At 39.9% G+C, this 19,254-nt stretch overlaps 2 protein-coding genes across 3 annotated transcripts in view; one reads left to right on the forward strand and one right to left on the reverse strand.

The window, feature by feature from the left end:
* The first annotated feature begins 7,085 nt into the window (after positions 1-7,085).
* LOC103675355 (protein tyrosine phosphatase type IVA 1-like) lies at positions 7,086-7,699 on the forward strand. 2 transcript variants are annotated; one of them, XM_008704425.2, is made up of 2 exons: positions 7,086-7,300; positions 7,370-7,699. In XM_008704425.2, the coding sequence occupies exons 1-2, from the start codon at positions 7,178-7,180 to the stop codon at positions 7,697-7,699; spliced, it is 453 nt and encodes a 150-aa protein (XP_008702647.1). In that variant the 5' UTR covers positions 7,086-7,177. The 2 variants fall into 2 exon arrangements, with proteins under 2 accessions (XP_008702647.1, XP_008702645.1); XM_008704423.2 differs by having other exon boundaries at positions 7,086-7,699.
* Positions 7,700-15,041: 7,342 nt separating this feature from the next.
* ME3 (malic enzyme 3) overlaps positions 15,042-19,254 on the reverse strand; it is a 204,266-nt gene continuing 200,053 nt past the window's right edge. The window contains exons 13-14 of the mRNA XM_040630945.1: positions 16,609-16,707; positions 15,042-15,277 (exon numbers count right to left, since the gene is read on the reverse strand). Coding sequence (XP_040486879.1) covers positions 15,116-15,277; positions 16,609-16,707 — 261 coding nt within the window. The 3' untranslated portion in view covers positions 15,042-15,115. The remainder of the gene's footprint in view (positions 15,278-16,608; positions 16,708-19,254) is intronic.

Below are 19,254 nucleotides of genomic sequence, written 5' to 3' on the forward strand. Positions count from 1 at the left end.
TTGGGGCATGCCAGGGAGGGACAAAAGAGGAAACAAGGGCATTCTCTTCATACTTCCCAGGCCACAAGGAGCCTTTTTCCTGGTTCTCTGGCTAGAAAGGTTTGCTGTTAGGTCAAAGCAAGAGGAGGAGTAAATTCACCAGTAAATTCATCACTATGCTCGTCATCCTTCAAGTTTTGACTTACTTACACAATCCCTCTGCTGTTGCTTACTTTTCAGTATCCTCAGGTAGCTGCTTTTTGTGTTCTCTTCAGTTAGAATCAGTTGGAGGGAAATACTGTAGAGGACTTACTCCATCTTGACCAGCACCAGAAGTGTGTCATTGTGGTTTTGAGTCTTTATTCTTCCTCCTTTCACCTTTTCCCTAAATCAGGTTGTACTTCGATCCTTTTATTTAAATTTTGTTAGGATAGTGCTTTAACAGAGATCAAATAACAGTGGCTTAACCAAGACAGAAGTGTATTTTCCTCTCAAGGAACAGTCTAGAGGTGAGTAGTCTAAGATAGTAGGGTGGCTCTGCTAGGTTCTCCTGTGGTTTGCACCACTGGGTCAAGACAACTACTCCAGTTCTCACCATCTCCCAATTAGCAAACTTGTTCCCCTGTGTGCATTTTTTAAAGGAGTGTAACCTGGAAATGACACCATTATTTTTGTCCATGTTCCATTGGCCAGAATTTAATCACATGGCCACACCATGCTGCAAGGGAACTGGGGAGTTGAAGCCTCTAGCTTGGTGGCAATGTCTAGTGAAATACTCAGGGAATGCTAATATTAAATATGGGGGGAAATGGGACATAGTGGACAATGCCAGTCTGCCGTAACCTGAAATTTTGGGGGGAGAGAGCTACTGAATAATTAACAATGCTAGCTAAAATATTTTAAAACTTTTTAAAATGTAAAGCTTTAAAAATGTCTCCATAGGCAAACACAAAGTGGGAATGTGTATGAATTTGGTTTTTTTGTTTTGTTTTTGTTTTTTTGTGGTGGGTACTTTTAAATGCAAATAAATATCTCATTCCTCATCAACTTTCACCCACTGGTTTTAGCATCTATTGATGTTTCTTTGCTGAATAATTGTGATGACAATTGCTAAAGATTTTGCTAATTCCACCATTCCTGTTACATTTATTAGTTGGCATTCTACTATGAGGCAAAGTGTTGGCTTCTCCATATTAATTTATTTGTATCAGTATAGATTTAAGGATTTCTATTTTATTCATTGAGTTGATATAAAAATCATGACCATTGGGGGCGCCTGGGTGGCTCAGCCATTAAGTGTCTGCCTTCGGCTCAGGGCGTGATCCCGGCGTTATGGGATCGAGCCCCACGTCAGGCTCTTCTGCTAGGAGCCTGCTTCTTCCTCTCCCATTCCCCCTGCTTGTGTTCCCTCTCTCGCTGGCTGTCTCTGTCAAATAAATAAAATCTTTAAAAAAAAAAATCATGACCATTGGGGCCCTTCAACTGGCTTCTCTGCTTTTGTTTTGTTTTAAATAATTTTTTAAAAATCTTAGAATGGTTTTAGAGACCTACTTGTATGCTCCTCACCCAGTTTCCCCATTGCTAATATCTTTTATTTCTATGATACCTTTGTCGTAACTGAGGAACCAACATTGGTATTTTACCATTAACTAAACTTCACATTTTATTCAAATTGGACTACTTTTTCCCTAATGTCCTTTCTCTGTTTCAAGATTCCATTTGGGACACCACATTACAATTAGTTGGCAGGTCTCTTTGGTCTCCCTTGGTTTGTGTTCTGTCCTTTTGTCATATTCCTATCATTCTTTGAACATATCCTTACTTTCTGTCATAACAAGATGTTCCAGGCTACTCGTATACACATCTATGTTTCCATAACTGTCTTCTCTATGTTGAAAATTAAGAGTTCACACAGATACAACCAATTCTAATCCAAAACCCTAGAGTTAATTCTACTTTTCTCCCTTTCTAAATTTGTAACTCCTATCTGATAGAATACGGATTCCCATTATCCTCAATGTATAAATTGGATACATAGTTGTGTAACACTCAGGTATATTCCTCTCCACTCTGCTTGGGCTCTGATAGTCTCTACCAGGCTGCTACTACCACCCTCACCCTTGCTTGAAAGCCCTTCTCACTCACTCCTGGACTCCAGGATCCTCTGCACCCCTGCCTCCTGCATAGACAGCCACCTTGCTCCACTTCATCTAGTGGACTGAGTTATTACAGAAGAAAGGAAGGAAGGAAAAGGGAGAAAGGAGTGAAGAGGGAAGGAAGGAAGAGGGAGGAAGGAAGAAATAGAGCTTTATTGTTATAGGCCATGCATAGCCAGGAAACAAAGCCCAGACATTATTTTATTTCTCTTGAAGTTTGGTTGACACAGTGTTACATTGGTTTCAGGTATACAAAAAGTGATTTGACAACTCTGTATGTTTGCAGCTCACCACAATGTGGCCACCATCTGTCAGTATATGATGCTATTTGACTGTATTCCTTATGCTGAAACTTTCATCCCTGTGACTTACTCATTTGATAACTGGAATGAGTGGGAGCCTCTACCTCTCACTCCTCTTCACCCATTTTGCCCATCCCACCAGTCCCGTCCCCTCTGGCAACCACCAGTTTGTTCTCTGCATTTATGGGTCTGTTTCTGCCTTTTTAAAAAAAACAAAATATAATTAACATACATTGTTATATTGTTACATACATTGTTATATTAGTTTCAGATGTACAACATATTGATTCAACATTTCTATACATTACTTAGTGTTCAAAGTAGTAAGTGTGGTCACCATCTGTCACCATACAATGTTATTACACTAATATTGACTGCATTTCTTATGCTGTATGTTTCATCTTCATGACTTATTTATTCTATAACTGGAAATTCATCTATTTCACGCATGCCCCCCCCCCATCTCCTCTGGCAACCACCAGTTTGTTCTTTGTATTTAAGATTCTTTTTTTTTGTTTGTTCATTTGTATTATTTTTTAGATTCCACACATAAGTGAAATCACATGATGTTTGTCTTTCTCTGACTTATGTCACTTAGTATGATACCCTCAGGTCCATCCATGTTATCACAAATGGCAAGATCTCATTCTTTTTATGGCCAAGTAATAGTCCATTGCATATATATACACCACTTCTTTATCCATTCATCTATTACTGGGCACTTAGGTTGCTTCTGTGTCTTGGCTATTGTAAATAATGCTGCAGTAAGCATAGAAGAACACATATCTTTTTGAATTAGTGTTTTCCTTTTCTTTGGGTAAATACCCAAAGGTGGGATTACTGGATCATATGATATTTATATTTTTAATTTTTTGAGGACCCTCCATACTGTTTTCCACAGTGGCTACACCGACAGTGCTAGAGGGTTTCTTTTTCTCCACATCCTTGCCAAACTTGTTATTTTTTTGTCTTTTTGATACTAGCCATTCTGATAGGTTTAAAGTGATATCTCATTGTGATTTGACTTGCATTTCCTTGACGATTAGTGATTTGAGCATGTTTTCATGTGTCTGTTGGCCATCTATATGTCTTCTTTAGAAAAATGTCTATTCAGGTCCTCTGCCCATTTTTAAATTGGGTTATTGTGGGGTTTTTTGGCATTGAATTTTACAAGTTCTTTATATATTTCGGATATTAACCCCTTATAGGATACATCATTTGCAAATATCTTCTCCCATTCAGTAGGTTGTCTTTTCATTTTGTTGATGGCTTTCTTCATACTACGAAAGGTTTTTATTTTGATATACTCCCAATAGTTTATTTCTGCTTTTGTTTCCCTTGCTTGAGGAGCTATATCTAGAAAAATGTTGCTAAGGCTGATGTCAAAGAGACTACTACCTATGTTTTCTTCTAGGACTTTTAGGTTTCAGGTCTCACAGGAATTCAATCCCTTTTGAGTTAATATTTGTGTAAGATGTAAGAAAGTAGTCTAGTTTCATTCTTTTGCATATAGTTGTCCAGTTTTCTCAGCACCATTTATTGAACAGACTGTCTCTTCCCCATTGTATGCTCTTGCCTCTTTTGTCGTAGATTACATGACCATATATGTGTGAGTTTATTTCTGGACTCTATTGTGTTCCATTGATCTAGGTGTTTATTTTTGTGCCAGTACCATACAGTTTTGATTATTATGGCTTGTAGTATGTCTTGAAATCTGGGATTTTGATATCTCTAATTTTGTTGTTCTTTCTCAAGATTGCTTTGGCTATTTGGGAACTTCTGTGGTTTCATACAAATTTTAGTATTATACGTTCTAGTTTTGTGAAAAATGCTATTTATATTTTGATATGGAGCATATTGAATGTGATTGCTTTGGGTGGTATGGACCTTTTAACAATATTTGTTCTTCCAATCCATGAGCATGGACTATCTTTCCATTTGTTTGTGTCATCTTCAGTTTTTTTGCTCAGTATCTTTTGATTTTCAGAGTACAGCTCTTTTACCTCTTTCATTAAGTTTATTCCCAGGTATTTTATTCTCTTTGGTGCAGTTTTAGAATTGTTTCCTTAATTTCTTTCTGCTATTTTGTAATTAGTATATAGAAATGCAACAGATTTCTGTATTAATTTTGTATCCTAAAACATTACTGAATTTATTTATTCTAACAGATTTTGGTAGAGTCTTTAGGGGTTTTCTATGTATGATATTATGTCATCTGCAAAAAGTAACAGTATAACTTCTTCTTTACTAATTTGCATATCTTTTATTTCTTTGTCTTGTTTTATTACTGTGGCTAAGACTTCCAGTACTAAGTTGAATAAAAGTAGTGAGAGTGGACATTCTTATTTTATCCCTGATCGTAAATGAAAAGTTCTCAATTTTTTAGCATTGAGGGTGGTATTAGCTGTCGGTTTGTCATATATGGCCTTTATTATGTTGAGTATGTTCCCTCTAAATCCATTTTGTTGTGAGTTTTTATCACAGGCAGATGTTGAATTTTGACAAGCACTTTTTCTGCATGTATGGAGATGATCATATGATTTTTATCCTTTATCTTGTTAATGTGGTCGATTGATGTGCAAGTATTGAACCATCCTTATATCCCCCAAATAAATTCTACTTGATCATAGTGAATGAGCCTTTAATGCATTGTTGAATGTGGTTTGCTAATATTTTGTTAAAGATTTTTACATCTATGTTCATTAGGGATATTGGTCTATAGTTTTCTTTTTTGGTACTGTCTGGTTTTGGTATCGTGGTGATGCTCAAAGACTAGACATTTTAGAAAATTCTATAGCTAGTAGAGAGGAAACCTGAAGGCAAGGGATGTCTTCAGAGGGCTAAGAAAATAAGTGTCAATGTAAAATTATATACCCAGCAAAACTATTAAGAATGAAACACAAATAAGAGAATTTTAGGGGGGGGGGGAAGCTCAATAAAGAACCAAAGAAAAAACAAGTCTACCAACAATAAATTGCACTTTTCAGTATTGAGAGAATGCATATTTTTAAGATTATATAAAATATTGATCAAAGTTGATCATATATTAGGAACTAAGGGAACCTCCAGAAGATGCTCTTGGATACAAAAGAATAATCTTAGAAAAAAAGGTGGAAGTGTAAGAAGGGGTAGTGAGCAAAGAAACTGATCATATACTGGGTAAATTTAAACAAAGACTGATTTTTATAAACAATGTAATGTGGTGTTAAAAAAATGCTTGACAACATTAATATTTATAGCATGTTAAGTTCCTTCAAGACATGGGAAAGGATTTTGAATGTTTGACTATTACTAAGCTATTTAAGTAGTGAAAGAATAAAAAGGTATATGATAGGACATACATATATTAGAGAGGTAGATTCCAGAGCCAGAATTTCACGATTTAAATCTTAGCCCTGACATTTATTAGTTGTGTAACTTTGGGCAATAACTTTTCTGTGTCTAGGTTTAAGTTTTTTTTAAAATCAGAGCTATAGAAATAATACTAGTATCTAATTCATATGGTTGTTGTGCCAAATGAATTTATGTAAAGCCAGTTAGATTTAGAACAGTGTCTAATCTGTAATAATTGCTAAGAAGTTTAAGCCACAATCACAACATTCCAACACAGCAGAGAATTTAGGATATAGATTTAGAGGAGAAAAACCTTAATCCAAAAGAAATCAAGGAGGATAAAAAAGAAATAAAGAAATATATCGAATAGCACAAAATGAGAGCAAATATAGCAATAATTAACATAATGTAAAATAATAAAATAATGTAAATTAACTAAGGTCTTCAGTTAAAAGACCAATATTGTCAGACTGAATTAAAGAAAAAGTCTAGGAATGTGTTCCCAAGAGACAGCAAAACATGAAACCGCTAGAAAAAGATTTATCTGTCAGAGCTAATGGATGGGAATGGTTGAAATTCTTCCTCCAGTACCTTCCCTTTCCTTCCTATCGTGGTCCACCCGTGTCTCAGTCTCCACCATTCCCTCCTGCAACCAGCCGCAGTAGTGACGTCTGCGTGCCATCGCTGGGTCTCAGGTTCACAGCTTCTCGGCGCGCCCCGCCGCAATTGATGGAGAGGAGCCTACGTCACGCCAGCCGTGAAAGGGAGGGCTTGTGACGCAAGATCACCTCAGCGCGCGGATTGGCTTCTTCGAGGCTGGAGCACAGTGGAGCCTGGTGTGGGGTCACTGCCGCGCCAGGACCACCACTGCAGCTCCCTGCCCCGCAGCCGAGGCCACTGCTGCCGCCTGTGTCGCCGCCGCGGGACTGGTTGTATGATTAGGCCACAGTCTTTAATGAGTAAACAAGCTCCTTTCTGTGGTGTTCTTGGTCACGCATTTATGGAGTTTCTGAAGGGCCCCAGAGATTACTGCCAGGCACAGCACGACCTTTATGAGGACAAGTGAACTGTAGAGATTCATTACTTCTCCACCGAGAAGCCCCCATAAGATCGGTTATCCTGGACACACAAGTGTAGAGTTGAAATCATCGGAGCATTTGACGAGAATTCTGACCTGAATGGGGTAAACCTGGGTGCACTTCCTTTCCATTGACTCAGTATTACTGAAGGATTGCTGCTTCTCAGGGGGTTCATTTCATTTCCTGTCATTCTCAAAAACATTTGCAAAGCACTGAGGATTTCCAGTGGAGTACGTGGGAGTATACTTCAGTTTCTTAACATCATTTCTGTATTCAAATATTTAAAACACTTTTTCGTAACCATATTGAGTGTTTCAACTAAATTAACATGGCTCCAATGAACCGGCAAGCCCCCGTGGAAGTCACATACAGGAACATGAGATTTCTTATTACACACAATCCAACCAGTGCAACCTTAAACAAATTTATAGAAGAACTTAAGAAATACGGGGTTACTACAATAGTAAGAGTATGTGAAGCAACCTACGACACTGCTCTTGTGGAAAAAGAAGGCATCCAGGTTCTGGATTGGCCTTTTCATGACGGGTCATCACCATCTAACCAGATTGTCGATGACTGGTTAAGTCTTGTAAACATTAAATTTCGTGAAGAACCTGGCTGTTGTATCGCTGTTCACTGTGTTGCTGGTCTTGGGAGAACTCCAGTGCTTGTTGCTGTCGCACTAATTGAAGGAGGAATGAAAAATGAAGATGCAGTACAGTTTATAAGACAAAAGCGGCGTGGAGCTTTTAACAGCAAGCAACTTTTGTATTTGGAGAAATATCGTTCTAAAATGCGGCTGCGCTACAAAGACTCCAGTGGTCATAGAAACAACTGTTGCATTCAATAAAACTTGGCTCCCTGATGCTGTTGCCTTGGAAATGGAACTTGGGACAGGACTTAATTATCGTACATATTAGCCAACATGTAGGCTTAATGAATGACAAGTCTAATGAAGCTTCCATAGGAATCATGAAAAAGCCACAAGCTTGACAGAATTGCAACCTCTATGTTTGGCTTAATACTATTCCCATGCCAGAAAAAATATGTAAGAAATTGAGAGATTAGGTGCCAAAATACCCAGCACAATACTTGTATATTTTTAGTACCATATATAATTAAAATCCTAGAAATTATGAACAGCACTGTAAACCATATGTGGTTTATTCGTTTAGTCCTTTCAAACATTGCAAGTAGGGCCTGCGTGGTTATTTGTTCCTTCATGTCTACCGTCCCACATGAGCACCAGTACACGTCAGGTTTTAGCAAAAATTGATTTTTATTGGATTCTTACCAAGATTTAGGGGATTATTTCATGTCTTCCTATAAAGCTCATTTTGTGCTGTTATGAAAGCCTCCATTTTGAAAAATCACAAATATGTGGTTGAAAGTTCATGTAAAATACACATTGTACAGAAGCACATGTGTGTAATGTCTTCAGAGAAAAAAGTCTTAGTTACTTTAATGTTTACACTTGGGGTAAAACTTGGGAGGGGAAGGGCCTGAAGACAGAGTGGGAGGAGGCTATGAAATATCTCTAGTAAAATGTTGCCTTTGTCTTGTGCAGGATGTATAGAATAGGTCTTTTATTTAGCAAAAAAAAAAAAAAAAATTTTTTTAAGGCAGAGATGCTTTGTAGCCCAAACATACCTTATTTATAAAATTTCTGAAATCTTGTAATTCTTCATCATGTCTATTAGAACTTGTTTATTAACTATTTTTCTTTGAAGCATATTTTTTCTTGTCTTCCCAATCAAAAGAGAAGTGGGTTTCTACTAATGAAGTGATTAGGCATCTACTATTTTATATGTTTTTTGAAGTGTGTAACTTTGTATTGGATACCTGATACTTTGTTTATTATGTAATTAATAAGATGATGACATGTATTAATGCAGTTTAATGATATATTCATACTGTCTGGGAATATAGTTCTGCAGGAGAAATAATTTCAGTGTTCACCGTTCACCAGCTAGTACAAGAGCTTAACCATCTAAATAAATAGTGAAGTGCAGGAGGCAGAAGGAAAGCAGGATGGTAAAGATGTGTTAATATTAGTAAAAGTAGAAGCAAAGACATTACTAGAGATAAAATCATTAAAGTTTTGAAAGTTTCAATTCACCAGGAAGTTATAACAATTCTAACCTTTATGCATCAAACAACATTGGTCCAAAATGTGTAGAGCAAATATGGAGAGAACTGCAAGGAACATTGACAAATTTATGATAGTGGTGAGAAATTTTACTGTCCTTTCAGAAACAGATCGAGTAGACAAAAATCAGTAAAGATATAGATTTGAACAAAACAATTAACAAGCTTGAGTCCATGAACATATAAGGGGCATTGTATCTGAGAGTGGGACTCCATTAAGAGTGCTTGAAATATTTTATTACATTTGACCATAAAAATTTCAGCAAATTTAAAAATATTTAAGTAATACAAATAACTTCTTTGACTACAATTCAATTAAGTTAGGAAAAAATAATATCCATACATTTGGAGTTTTGAAAATCTGTGTCTAGAGAATTCCACTTCTCTATAGGGTGTAGTAGGGTGTGGCATTCCACCACCTACCCTGTAACAACCAGAAAAATAAGGAAAAATTTATAAAGTAGTATGTTTGAGAACATGTGAGAGCTGTGAAAGCAAGAAGAACTAGATGAATAGGAGTTCCAGAGAGGGAGGAGCTCTCCTGAGGTGAGTGGCCATTTTTTTCCCCCACAGGGGGCATTCACTGATTCTGGACGTGGACTAAGAATCAGGCTTAGTCCAGGTGGAGGGTCTCTACTGAGGGAAGAGAAACCCAGACAGACTTTTGGTGGTCATGTGGGACTGGTATGACAGATTGGAAAATTGAAAAGTTTGGCCATTTTCCTCCACATGTTGCGGTTGAGTTCCTCAGGAAACCTATACTAAATCTGAGATTTGCATTTGGAAATTTACTGGGGAGTTGTCTCAACACCTGTGAGGGAACAACAGAACCAGGAAGTGCTGGAAGTTGTTGAATGGTGATACATGCTGATGAGGTACAGGTGAGGTTCAGTGGGGTGGAGTCCAGAGCCGACGACCAAGAAAGAATTCTTGAGGCATCTTTGGTGCAAAATGGTGGTTTATTAAAGCACGGGGACAGGACCCGTGGGCAGAAAGAGCTGCTGCACCGGGGTTGTGAGGGGTGGCTGACTATATACCATGGGGTTGGGGGAGGTAAGGAAAAAGGGAGGTTGAGAAAATACTTTCATATGTTAAAGAATACTCACAAGATACCAGAGGCCTTGCCAATGTCTAGTTAAGGTTGTTTACCCCTCTAGTAAGGCATTAACATTAAGATAGTTGGGAACTTCCTGGAGGCTGCAGATTATAAGGACATTTAATTGTATCTACATTGCCTTCCAGAAGCTAGGTTATTGATAGAAAAGATATTTGTAAACTGAGGGAGACTTAAGTCTTGCAGGATTGTGGTATCTATAGGTTAACTATTTCTTTGTCCTTTAGGGCAACCAGGAGTGCCTGAAGAATGTCACATACATCCCATGGGGGGGGGGCTTGCGGGGTGTCAGTTTCTGCTTTATCCTCAGCTTGCCTTCTGTTCCCTCATCACATACAGTTGTAAAACTGGCCCTAGCCAATCTTGCAAGGAGCTCTGAAGCTTGGATGGCCACTTAGAGATGTCCCCAGTTGAGGTGAAGGGGTTGAATGTTTGGACTTAAATCAACCAGTCATTGGATGCAGGGTGTCCCGGGGGATGAGGGCATACCCTTGGATGAAGTACATTCCTTCAGCCAAGTACAATTCCCAGCGAGGGATGCCGCTGTGAACCTTCATTCGGTAATACTTCCGGCAGCTGGGGAACGAGTGTTTCAGACCTGCAGAGGGATCTGGGTGGTGCAACCACAGCATCCACTGTACTAAATGACACTTGCTGAATTCTGGGGCTTTGTACGAGAGCCTGGGGAGTTAGAATGAAGATTTAAAAGACAGAGGGAAATCTCCCTTAATTTCATAGTGCTTAGGAGACAAAGTCCTGTTAGAAGAGGTTCTGGTCTTCATCAACACTTACTGTCTTTTATTATAGCCATTCTGGTTAAGTGTGAAGTGGTATCCCATTGTGGTTTTAATTTGTAAATGATCAGTGATATAAAGCATCTTTTCATGTGCTTGTTAGCCATTCACATATCTTTTGTAGTAATATGTCAATTCAAACATTTTGTCTACCTTTTTAATTGGGTGGTTATATCATTTTCTTATTGAACTATAAGCATTCTTCATATATTCTGGACCCATCAGATATACAATTTGCAATTATTTTCTCTCAGTTTGTTGCTGCTTGTTTTCTCTCTTAATGGCATGTTTCAAGAGCAAAACTAAAAAAAAATTGAATTACAATTTATCAATTTTTCTTTTATAAATCATGCTTTTGAATTGTATCTAAGAAGTCTCCTCAATCACAGTTTTCTGCTAGATTTTCTTCTAGAAGTTCTATAGCTTTAGCTTACATTTAGCTTATGTTTAGGTCTGTGATCTATTTTGAATTTCTGTGTATGGTGTGAAGTAAATGTCTCTCTCTCTCTCTCTCTTTTTTTGGCATGTGGATATTTGGGTGTCACAGTATCATTTGTTCAAAAGTCTATCCTTTCCCCCACTGAATTATTTTGGTAGCTTTGTTGAAAATCAATTTACCATAAATAGAAGGACTTAGTTGTGAATTCTCAATTCTTTTCCATTGATCTACATAACCACACAGTCTTGATCTTTGTAATTTTATAGTAAGTTTTGAAGTTAGATAGTATATTTTTTCTTTTTCAAAAATTTTGGCTATTTTAGATACTTTCCATTTCCATATAAATTTTAGGATCAGCCTGTGTATTTCTACCAAAAAAAAAAAAAAAAAGGCCTGCAGGGAATTTGATATAGTATTGAATTTATAAACAATTTGTGGAGAAAATTACAGCCTTAACAATATTGAGTTTTCAAATCTTTTCCAATTTAGATTTTTTTCAGATTTTCTTTAATTTCTGTCAGCAGCGTTTTATGATTTTCAGCGTACAAGACTTGCACTTCTTAATTTTCTCAGTATTTTTTTTGATGCTGTTATGAATGGAAGTATTTTATTTCTAGATTGTTTATTGCTAGTATATAAAAGTACAGGTGATATTTGTATATTGACCTTGCATCCCATGACCTTTGTAAACTGATTAAGGGAGAAAGGGAGAATGCAAGTGAGATAAAGATTCTATTCTTTGGCATTTTCTACATACAGGACTACATCATCTGTAAATAAAGGCAGTTTTACTCTTCATATCCAACTTGGATGCCTTTCATTTCTTTTTCTTTCTTTATTGAACTGGCTAAACCTTCCACGTTGACCAGAAGTGGTGACAATGTCTTTGGCTCGTTCCAGATCTTGGGGAGAAAGTCTTCATTCTTTCACCATTAAGTACGATATCAGCTCTTCGTTCTTCATCAGGTTGAGGATGTTCTCTGCTATTCTTGGTTTGTTGAAAGTTTTATCACAAATGGATGTTGGATTTTTAAAAATACTTTTATCATACCATTGACTTGATCTTGTGGTTTTTGTCTTTCACTCTTAATACCATGCACTATGATGATCAGTTGTTGTTGTTTTTTTTTAAGATTTTATTTATTTATTTGACAGAGAGAGAGACAGCCAGCGAGAGAGGGAACACAAGCAGGGGGAGTGGGAGAGGAAGAAGCAGGCTCCCAGCAGAGGAGCCCAATGCGGGGCCCGATAGGAGAACGCTGGGATCACGCTCTGAGCCCAAGGCAGCCGGTTAACGACTGAGCCACCCAGGCGCCCCTGATGATCAGTTTTTAAATATTAAAACAACTCTGCATTCCTGCAATAAATCCCCCTTATTCATTGTATGTAATTCCTTTATATTGATGGATTTGGTTTGCTAATATTTTAAGATTTTGCATCTGCACTAGTGAAGCATATTGGTCTGTTTTCTTGTGTTGTCTTTATCTGGTTTTGATATTGGGTGATACCAGTATCATAGAATGATTTGGGAAGTGTTTCCTCCTCTATTTTCTGAAGGAGGTTGTAAAAGATTGGTGTTATTTCTATTTTAAATATTTAATAAAATTCACCAAAAAAGGTACCTGGGCCTGTGCTTTTCTGGTGGGAAGATTTTTAATTACTCTTTCAAATTTTTTACTTGTTATAGGTCTATTGATTTCACTCTAATCTTAACTTGCCTTGGATTTTGTTTGTTTCTTGAGGAAATTTATGTTATTGCTTTGAGACTTTTCTTTCTTCATTTATTTAGAGCTGCAGAATTTTCCTCTAAGCACTGCTTTAGCTAAACCTCATTGATATTTTTTATTCAATATATTATTTACCCTGTGATTTCTTCTTTGAACCACGGGTTATTTAGAAATGTATTATTTAATTTCCAAATGCTTAGAAATTACCCATTTTTTTCTGTTGATTTCTAATCTAATTATTAACTCTGTCCAGGATGACTTCAGGAGCCAATTGCATTTGAACTCTAAGGATGAATGATGTCTCCAGCAGAAAGCAGGGCTGAGCTGCATTTTAATTGATAAAGGGCAGGGAATGGGAGGAAAGGACTTTACAGATGGAGACCAAGCATTTGTAAGGCACAGGCCTGAAAGTGCATGTGTTTAGTGTGGTTGAAACAAAGGAAATGTAATTTGTATCTTCTTTATATCTTGGTCAGTATAGCTACAGTTTATTTATTTAGTTTATCTTTTCAAAGGGCCTGTTTTTGTTTCATTGCTTTTCTCTACTATTTTTCTTTTTTTATTACACTAAGTATAAAGGACATGCAGTTGGGGTACAGAAGTTGTGGGATAGGACACAGAAAAGATAGTGTTAAAGTTCTCAGGTATTGAGATTCCAGCTTAACTTCAAATCCTCTTCTGAAGACTTTCTCATTCTCTGTGAGCCCAGGGATTATAGAACAGGGATGTTTTCTCAGGGTATTCTTGGCTGAGCACCAGCACTAACGAAGCAGATGTTTGAAGAACAAGACCTGGGCAAGGGGTGACTGGTGGCTCTGCTAATTACTGTTCTAGGAGTCCAGTAGTCCTGTGACTGTGAGGTGGCTACATAGGACCCATTCACTGTGGGCAGTGGGGACCCGGCAGCAAGGGTGGGTGGGGGTAAGTCCCTGAGCATGATTTATTGCTTTCTATGTTATCCAATAAAATTAGAGGTTAGAAGCTGTCATCTCAATAGGTTCTAGAAATTTATCAGGATTTTTGACTGCAGGGGCTGTAGGCTTGTTCCCACCTCCCCAACCCATGGTGTGGGCTCTGCTAGACATGAAGGAGGTGAAAGCTATGGTTGAACTTGTCTAAGAAACCCCCAGGACAGACTGAAGGCATTCTATAAGAATACCGCCCTGGTTTGCTGAATTCCTTCAGAGTAAAGGGTGGGAGAGAGAGAGTTCCAGAGTCAGGAAAATGAAATCAAGTCTTCCCTAGAACTCTATGATTCTCTTCCCCTCACTGCTTCTCTTCCAATCCTCACTCCTTGGCCTGCTGACCCTCCACACCCACATTTCTCTGGTTTTCCTTTTAGTAATAACCAAAAAGGAATCCCAATATTCAATAACCCACATATCAGGGATAGTTTTTGACTAGTGAGTTGCCTTCAGCTACTCAGCCTTCATACCCATCTGAGTCTTGAAGGGTGTGTATTCCTCCAACAGGGATTGAACTTCCTCATGGGTGGGCCATGCTCTCTGGTCAGTGGCTGCCTTTACCTTCCTCATTTTCCCATGACTCCTACCCGTCTTTTATTCTTGGGTCTCAGTGCACACATTTCTCTCACTGACGTCTTCTCTTATGTTCTCATAGGAAGTATCTGCTTCCTTCTCTGAGTACCCTTGACCTTTATCTACCCTTCTTTCATGGACTTAATCATTTTCTCCCATGTGGCAAAACACAGAGTTGTGTCCATACCACATCTTCTTCACTAGACTCTGAGCTTTGTAAAGGCAGAGTTCTAGGAAGGATTCTAGATTTCCCACAAGATTTAGCTAATTGTTGGCAATGAGATGAATAAATTCTTAGGGAGGAAGTCAGAAGAGGGTTACAGAAAAGTGAATTCTTAGGGTCTTCAGGGACAAGGCTCTCATTCACTGTGTGGCTGAGTATCTCCCCTCACACCAGAAAGTTCAAAGGAAAAACACAGTGACAAAGGTGGCTATTTTAGAACCCATTTATATTGTCAGTGTTACTCTGGGCTTGTTCCAGCCTCACACCAGCCGCTGAGACTGCATCAGACTGTTTGAACATTCATGGCTTCCTTGGGCCAAGTATAGCTGTCCAGTGTAAAGGAGTCATAGTCTGGAGTGTAGACCAGGGATCTTACAAAAGCCTCCTTGTCCTTGGGCTCCGGGTAGTAGGAGGCCAGGTTGTGTTTGTATGCGAAGTCGAGGACCTAGGGAAAAACATAATTTCCTGAGGAACTGGAACTAAGGAGTAACCTGCCTAAAAGTTGCCTCAAGGTTGCTTGGGAGTCTGTGGAAGGGGAATAGCCCCTGCAGAACCATGAACTGTTGTCCCTGAAGCCAGCGGATAGGAGGGATTTTGAGCCTTCTGCCTAGGTAGGAAGCTGCACCGCAGGGGAATAAACAGAGGCCTCAGACTCAAGTCTGCTTCTGCTTCCAGCTGCCTGTGGGTCCTCAGTGGTGACATTATCCTTGCTGAGCCTCAGTTTCCTCATCTGTAAAGTGGGAGTAATGAGTCCTTTCTCTGGAGTAGTGGGAGGATAAAATTAGGTAACAGGCAAAATCAGGGGGCCAGTACCTGATATTTCCCCCCCTCAATGTGGGTTGAATTGGGAGAAGAGCCTGGACATTGTTCTCTGGGTATTAGATTTGGTTTCAGAAGAGCATTAATCTCAATATCCCCGAAAGGAAGGAAATGGACAGGGTAGAGCTGGGACTATGAGCTGGACTGTTAGTCTTGAGGGCTGATTCTGGATTGTACAATGGACAACTCATGGGGAGCACATGCTGTTGTGCAATGCATCTTCTGAAATTATATTTAAAACTTACAGAAAATGTAAATTATATATACTAATAAAATGATAGTATAATAAACCCTAATTCAATCATTATCTATATTCAACAATTATCAATGTTGGGCCAGTCTTTATTGCACTCTGTTCTGATTCTCTGAAAACCCATCATCTCTGCGAGGTCTCTAGGAAGACATTTTTCCTTGGAATATTCCATGAACCTGATCACCCTGTGGCCCAGCCATTCTGAGAAAAAGGGGAGGCATGAGCATTTACCCCACACTGAGTGTGCAGCTTTCTCACTGTCCTCTTTAATCTTCAGAAATCTGGGAGAGAGGAATTACCATCCCCTTTGGAAAAGGAGGAAACTGAGGCTCGGGAAAGTGAAGCGATTGGCAGAGCTGGGATGCGATAGCCTGAGCTGTTTTCATGATGCTATGAAAATTGACCTTTCTGTATAAATGGGCACTTATGATTCAGTTTTTAAAAATTCCACCCACATTCTGGTCCACAAGACTATGGACTTTGTTGACCTTTTTGCCTGGTGTTTGAGGGGAAATCCAGGAGCTTTCCCAGAACTGGCCCAAGTGGGTGTTGAGGGTGGGGCCTCGAGCTGCAGGCCAGAGTTTCTCACTGATGGGAGCTCAGGATTCTCCACAGCTGCCATCCCCTTGGCTCTCCTAAACTCATGGAGAGAGGAAGTTGTTGAGTCTCACTAGCCGTATTTCCGGGGGTAGGATGCTCCTTACTTGGATGGCGATTCTCAGAGACACATCTCGGATGGTGCTGAGTGGTGGGTACAGTCTCCCCTGGGACAAATGCTGCTCAGAGACCTCTTGGGCAATTTGCTGGGGAGAGAAAACCGAGAGGAATAAGCTGAGTTTCTGCCTTCCCAGAACAAGCCCAAACGGTTACCCCAGAGACTCACCTTGCCCTTCATAGGTGGCCAACCACTGCGGTTCCCATTGTAGTCTCTTCCTCCTCATGGCCCCAAGGCAGCTTAATGCTTGGGCTTTTATTATTTTTTTTAAAGATTTATTGATTTATTATTTTAGATAGTGGGTGAGGGGCAAAGAGAGAGGGAGAGAGAGAATCTTAAGTAGGCTCCATGCGTGGCATGGAGCCTGATGTGGGGCTACATTTCACGACCCTGAGATCATGACCTGAGCTGAAATTAAGAGTTGGACGCTTAACCAACTGAGCTACCCAGGTGCCCCAATGCTTGGGATTTAAGCAAGGAGTCATCCTTTCTGTACTGTGAGATTGGCTGAGCGTTTAAATTACACCCTAAATTCTAAAGGAGAATCACTAAGACCAAGATGAATAAACTTGTGGCTTGTAAAGTAGACTCTGGGATCTCCCCTTGACTGGTCCAGCCTATTGCATAGAGATCCCTGAGACCCTCCCTTCCCGAGTTCCAGCCTCTTCCACATGCTTAGTAACATCCTGGGTGCCCACCTAGGGCATCTTGTCTCTGTATTCAGAGCTCCTTGAGCTCTCCCTTCCAGTCCTGAGGAAAGGCTTCTTCTGCAGTGAGTGACACCACAGAGGGGCCTTAGGCTTTATCTGAATGAATGCCGTCGGCACAGCATCCTGGGAGCAGCACCTCCCACGGCTTCCTTCCCTAGTTCAGAGCTGGTCTCTGAGGCCCAGCTCTCCCCCCTCAAGCCTCATCCTCCAGCCTCAGGCACTGGTGCTCAGTCAGCCTTTTGGAACAGCCTCCGTTATGTACTGGCTCTGAATCCACTCCCACCCAATCTTCTTGTGTCAGATTTAAATTTGGGAAAAACCATGGTGCTCTCTGAGAACTGTGTCCCAGAATGGATGAGCCAAAGGAGTTGGTCTTGCCTCAGAGTTTGGCTGACATTAGGGAAGTGGATCTCCTCCTCTTCTGCCTCATTTTCATGCTCCTGTCTCTCCTTTCCATTCATTCATTCAAACATTAACTGTGCTGTATGGTATCCCAGGCTCTGTCCTAGTTGGTGAGGGTCCATGGCAGAGAAGCCCTTTTCCTCCTGTCGTCTGGAGTCAGGGGACAATTAACAAACACGTACAACAATTATAACATAGAAGTGAGTGCAAGCAAAAGGGGCACATAGGCATAGAGGAAAGCAGGGCCTGGTCTGCCATGTACAGGAAACCTTTCCAGGGATGTGACACCAGCTAAGACCTGAAGGACAAAGTATGAATTACTCAAAAAAGGAGAGACAATAGCATATGCAATTTCTTGGAGAGAGGCAGCAGGAGGGAGCATGAGTTCTAGACTGTGAAAAGAACATGGCTAGGTCAATGGTAGGGGGATGCTAAAGGCTGGAGAAGAAAGGAGGGTGTGGTGATGACATGCCTTGTATGGAAACCATGTGAATTAGTTTGGGCTTTATACTGTAAGCACCAAGGAGCCATTCAAATGCCTGAAATGAGGAGAGAGATGGACTGTTCTGGGTTTTCAAGGATTTTCTTGGGGGGGGGGTACAGAAGATGGGGTTAGAGGGAAGCAGGATTTCCATGGCTAAATCTGTATCTGGAAAAGTTACCCTGCAGAGTGAAGAGATGTATCTTGTATGGTGGGTCACTTCTCAGACATTGGGCACTGGTAATGCTCTGCTTCAGCTTGGAGTAAATCATTTGGGGCCATTCTGGTGCTATTGCTCACAAGCCCAGTGACCTTGGACAAGTAAGTTCAACTCTCTGTGCCTCACTTTCCTCGTGCATCACATAGGGATAATCACTATATCTTTTTTACAGGGTTGTTAAGGTGGAATGAGATATATAAATCTCCTTAAAAAAGTGGAATGAGATATATAAAAATCTCCTAAAAATTTCCATAGGAAAATCAGATTCAACTTAAATTGTCTTAACTTAAAAGTACCCCTTTCAGAAATATAACTCACCAGCCTTTTAAAGACCAGGCTGTCAGCTCCTAGAAGGGAGGGATCTTGTTCTGTTTGTAGCAAGAGATTAATAGGTGGGTTGAGGAGAGGTCCCTGTGTAGTTGATGGACACTGTTCATGAAATGATGGAGCTGACCTGTCCCAAGCACTAGGAGGTGGGGGTGTAGATGTCTCTTGAGGTTACAGAGGAAAGCTCTAGCAACCATCTTTCTGCGCAACAGGGGAGTTTGCTTTCAGGCAAATTTCAAGCAGGAAATGACTCTTCCCATCCAATGGGTGTATTCAAACAGCTCCACCCATGGCCACGGGACACCACCAGCACTGATGGAGCAATAAGAAGAAATACACAGAAGAGCCCACAAGATGGATGGGGGGCCAATAGCACAGCTGTAGCCAGTGTGCCTATGGCTGGGGGGAGGCTGACAGACTTTCAGGAGACACTACTTGCATGTTCTTGTGGAGCCAGTGCTCAAAGACCAAGAAGTTGTAAGAAGGAGCCTAGAG

The sequence above is a fragment of the Ursus maritimus genome, unplaced genomic scaffold (genome assembly GCF_017311325.1).
Source record: "Ursus maritimus isolate PB19 unplaced genomic scaffold, ASM1731132v1 scaffold_16, whole genome shotgun sequence".
NCBI lineage: Eukaryota > Metazoa > Chordata > Mammalia > Carnivora > Ursidae > Ursus > Ursus maritimus.